Source organism: Chrysochloris asiatica, unplaced genomic scaffold, assembly GCF_000296735.1.
Source record: "Chrysochloris asiatica unplaced genomic scaffold, ChrAsi1.0 scaffold00430, whole genome shotgun sequence".
Taxonomy (NCBI): Eukaryota; Metazoa; Chordata; class Mammalia; order Afrosoricida; family Chrysochloridae; genus Chrysochloris; species Chrysochloris asiatica.
In genome coordinates, this window is record NW_006408948.1 from 946,494 (window position 1) to 949,356 (window position 2,863).

At 39.2% G+C, this 2,863-nt stretch overlaps 1 protein-coding gene across 1 annotated transcript in view; it reads left to right on the plus strand.

Moving 5' to 3' along the window:
* The window catches only part of WDR70 (WD repeat domain 70), a 516,881-nt gene that overhangs the window by 12,792 nt on the left and 501,226 nt on the right, over window positions 1-2,863 (plus strand). Inside the window, exon 4 of the mRNA XM_006876935.1 lies at window positions 1,778-1,898. Within this exon, the coding sequence (XP_006876997.1) occupies window positions 1,778-1,898 (121 nt within the window). The remainder of the gene's footprint in view (window positions 1-1,777; window positions 1,899-2,863) is intronic.

Sequence of the window (2,863 nt, forward strand, 5' to 3'; positions counted from 1 at the left end):
CTCCAGGTAGATGAGATCAGGAAATGGGCTTTCCTTTTCACTCTTCTTCCTGAGAAGTTTCAAGATACTACTGTTGGTTGTTTTGACATAACTTAGGATTTAATTTCCAGCCTACTTCCTCTTTTATCTGCTTGTCCCGCTCCACAATCCCTGTTTAGGCCTTTTTTCTAGTTGGAAACAGTTCAAGGCTGGCTGTGGACTTTTGGTTTTAATTGTAAACTGTCTCTTTAAATTTTGAGGAGATCTGTGCGCATGCGTAGTAGAACCCTCTGAGGGTGGGGCTGTGGTGCCCAGTAGCTTAAGCACCCCTATAGTCACCAGAATGGAGGTGCATAGATAGCAAGGAACCAATGAACAGATACCAAATGAAAATAATGTCCACACCTTTATCTCAGTGGTTCTGTCAGGCATCTGTGGCTGCTCTGCTCCTTCCCCCAAGTGGTCTCACCCAAGATGGTGGCTTCTGGAGCAGCCAAGCGTCCCAGACTAGAAAGCAATAGATTTCTTGGTTCTGCCGCAAATTTCTCCAGCTGTGAGCCTTCCAGCCTTCTAAATATTCCTTTATATGCGGTTCAGAGTTCTGGGACCAGCCCCTGAGCCTGCTTGCTCGGGTATTTTGTGTTGTTGCTGGCGGAGCTCCTTTACTGCATGTCCACCCGATCTGCCATCTTGTTTGTTCCCCAGTCATATTTTGAGCCCCAAATTGAGGGACTCATCTTCTGGCATTATATCTGAAATATTTTGGTGGTGTTCAAAATGTTTCTATCTTCTGGTACTATATCTGACAATGTTCTGCTGTAATTCATAAAGCCTTTTAGTGGAAATACTATTCAGAAGTAGTCGGTCTCTCCTTCTTTCTAGTCTGTCTTAATTCTGGAATTTTAGCTGAAACCTGTTCACAATAGGTAACCCTGCTGATATTTCAAATACCGGTGATATAGCTTTAAGCATCACAACAACATACAAGTTACCATAGTGTGAGCAAGTGACAGAAATCAAATGATGTATTTATTGCATTATGCAAATCTGCTTCACAAGTCCTCTTTAAAATGTTCAAGAGCAAAGATATCAATTTGAGGACTAAAGGTGTGCCTCACCCAAGCCAATTATGATGATTTTAATATCCTCAAGTTGTTGTTGTTAAGTGCCATGGAGTCAGTATCTTCACATGCATGTGAAAGTTGGACAGTGAATAAGGAAGACTGTAGAAGAATTGATGCATTTGAGTTATGGTGTTGGAGAGGAATATTGAAAGTACCATGGACAGCCAAAAGAACAAACGAATCTGTGCTGGAAGAGGTATAACTAGAATGTTTCTTAGAAGCAGACTTCAGACATGTTATCAGAAGGGACCAGTTCTTGGATAAAGACATCATACTTAGTAAAGGTGAAGTGTCAGTGAAAAAGAAGAAGACCCTTGACAAGATGGATTGGTACAGTGGCTGCAGCAATGGGCTCAAGTGTAACTACAATTGTGAGGATAGCATACCACATGCATCTTTTACGTAATATGATCATGGTTCACATACTGTTGTGTGTATTTGCTGCATAGCATATCTGAATATTTTTTCACACCATTCTTGATGACTGCATTTTATATTATCTTGGTATACAATAATCTTGTTCAATTGTTTTTCCAGTTATATGCATTTAGGTTGATCGTCTTTTGCTGCTACAGGTTCACACTTAATGAACGTCTTTGTGACTGTTAATTTTCACCCGCTTTAAGCTGACAAATTTTGATGTCTAACTCGTGGAATAACTTTTATCTCTGCAGAAGCAAGAGAAAAAGAGGAAGAAATGAGCAGAGAGAAAGAATTAAGAAGGCAAAATGAAGATATTGAACCAACATCTTCAGGCTTAAATGTAGTCAGAGATAGCTCAAAATCATCCTCCAGGTATCTGATTTTTCTAAAAAGGATTCTTTGAAACTTTAATTTTTTGGGTGTTTATAACACAATGTAGTCAAAGTCCCTGATATTAAAAGCTTGCATAATTTCTACTATTTCAGGCAATAGTTTATCCCGAGGGCTATGAAAAAGCTCTGCATCACATTGTAAAAAATTGAATTTTTCTAATGTGTTCCAGATGTACTATTAAAAATCCATGCTTTTTGGCTGCAGGACAAAACTATATAAAGTTGGAAAGATGTTGACAAGTTTTCACTATTTATCATGTTTATTTTGGCATTTACATCTTTTGTCCTTTTCCCAAACCTCTGCATTCATAATAACCTTTTCTTGGTAGACTCCTTTATGGAAATGGATACTAGGAAAGAATATAAATAGAAGCACATTATGAAGTCCTGTTGTGGCGCTGTGGGTTAATGCGCTGGACTGCTAAGTCAGTTTGAACTGCAAGGTTGGCGGTTCAAGCTCATTAGTCGCTTCTTGGCACTAAACTCCACGGCATTTAACAACAACAACATAGAGTTTAGTGACTTATAAGAAAAAGCAGCCATTAAACTCACTTTAAAGTGAAACTAAACACTGGATAATTTAATTATTACTCAGAGCTTAAAAAACTAAATAGGTATATGGATATCAGATCTGGATGAAATAGTAGAAGTCTGTGTGGTGCTGTGGGCTAACAACTAGACCACAAGGTGGATTTGGACTGAAAGGTGATAGTTCAAACCCATCAGCCACTCCTTGAAACCCATATACAAGATGGCTCTGAGTTGGAACTGACTCAACACTTAGCAACAACAACAATAATATAGGTGATGGTTCAAACCCACCCGTAGCTCCTTCAAACCCTACACAGGGTTGCTATGAGTTGGAACCAACTCGACTTAGTAACAACAGTATAGAGGATACATCCTGGACTGAGAACCACAAATTGGCAGTTTGAGTCTACCAGC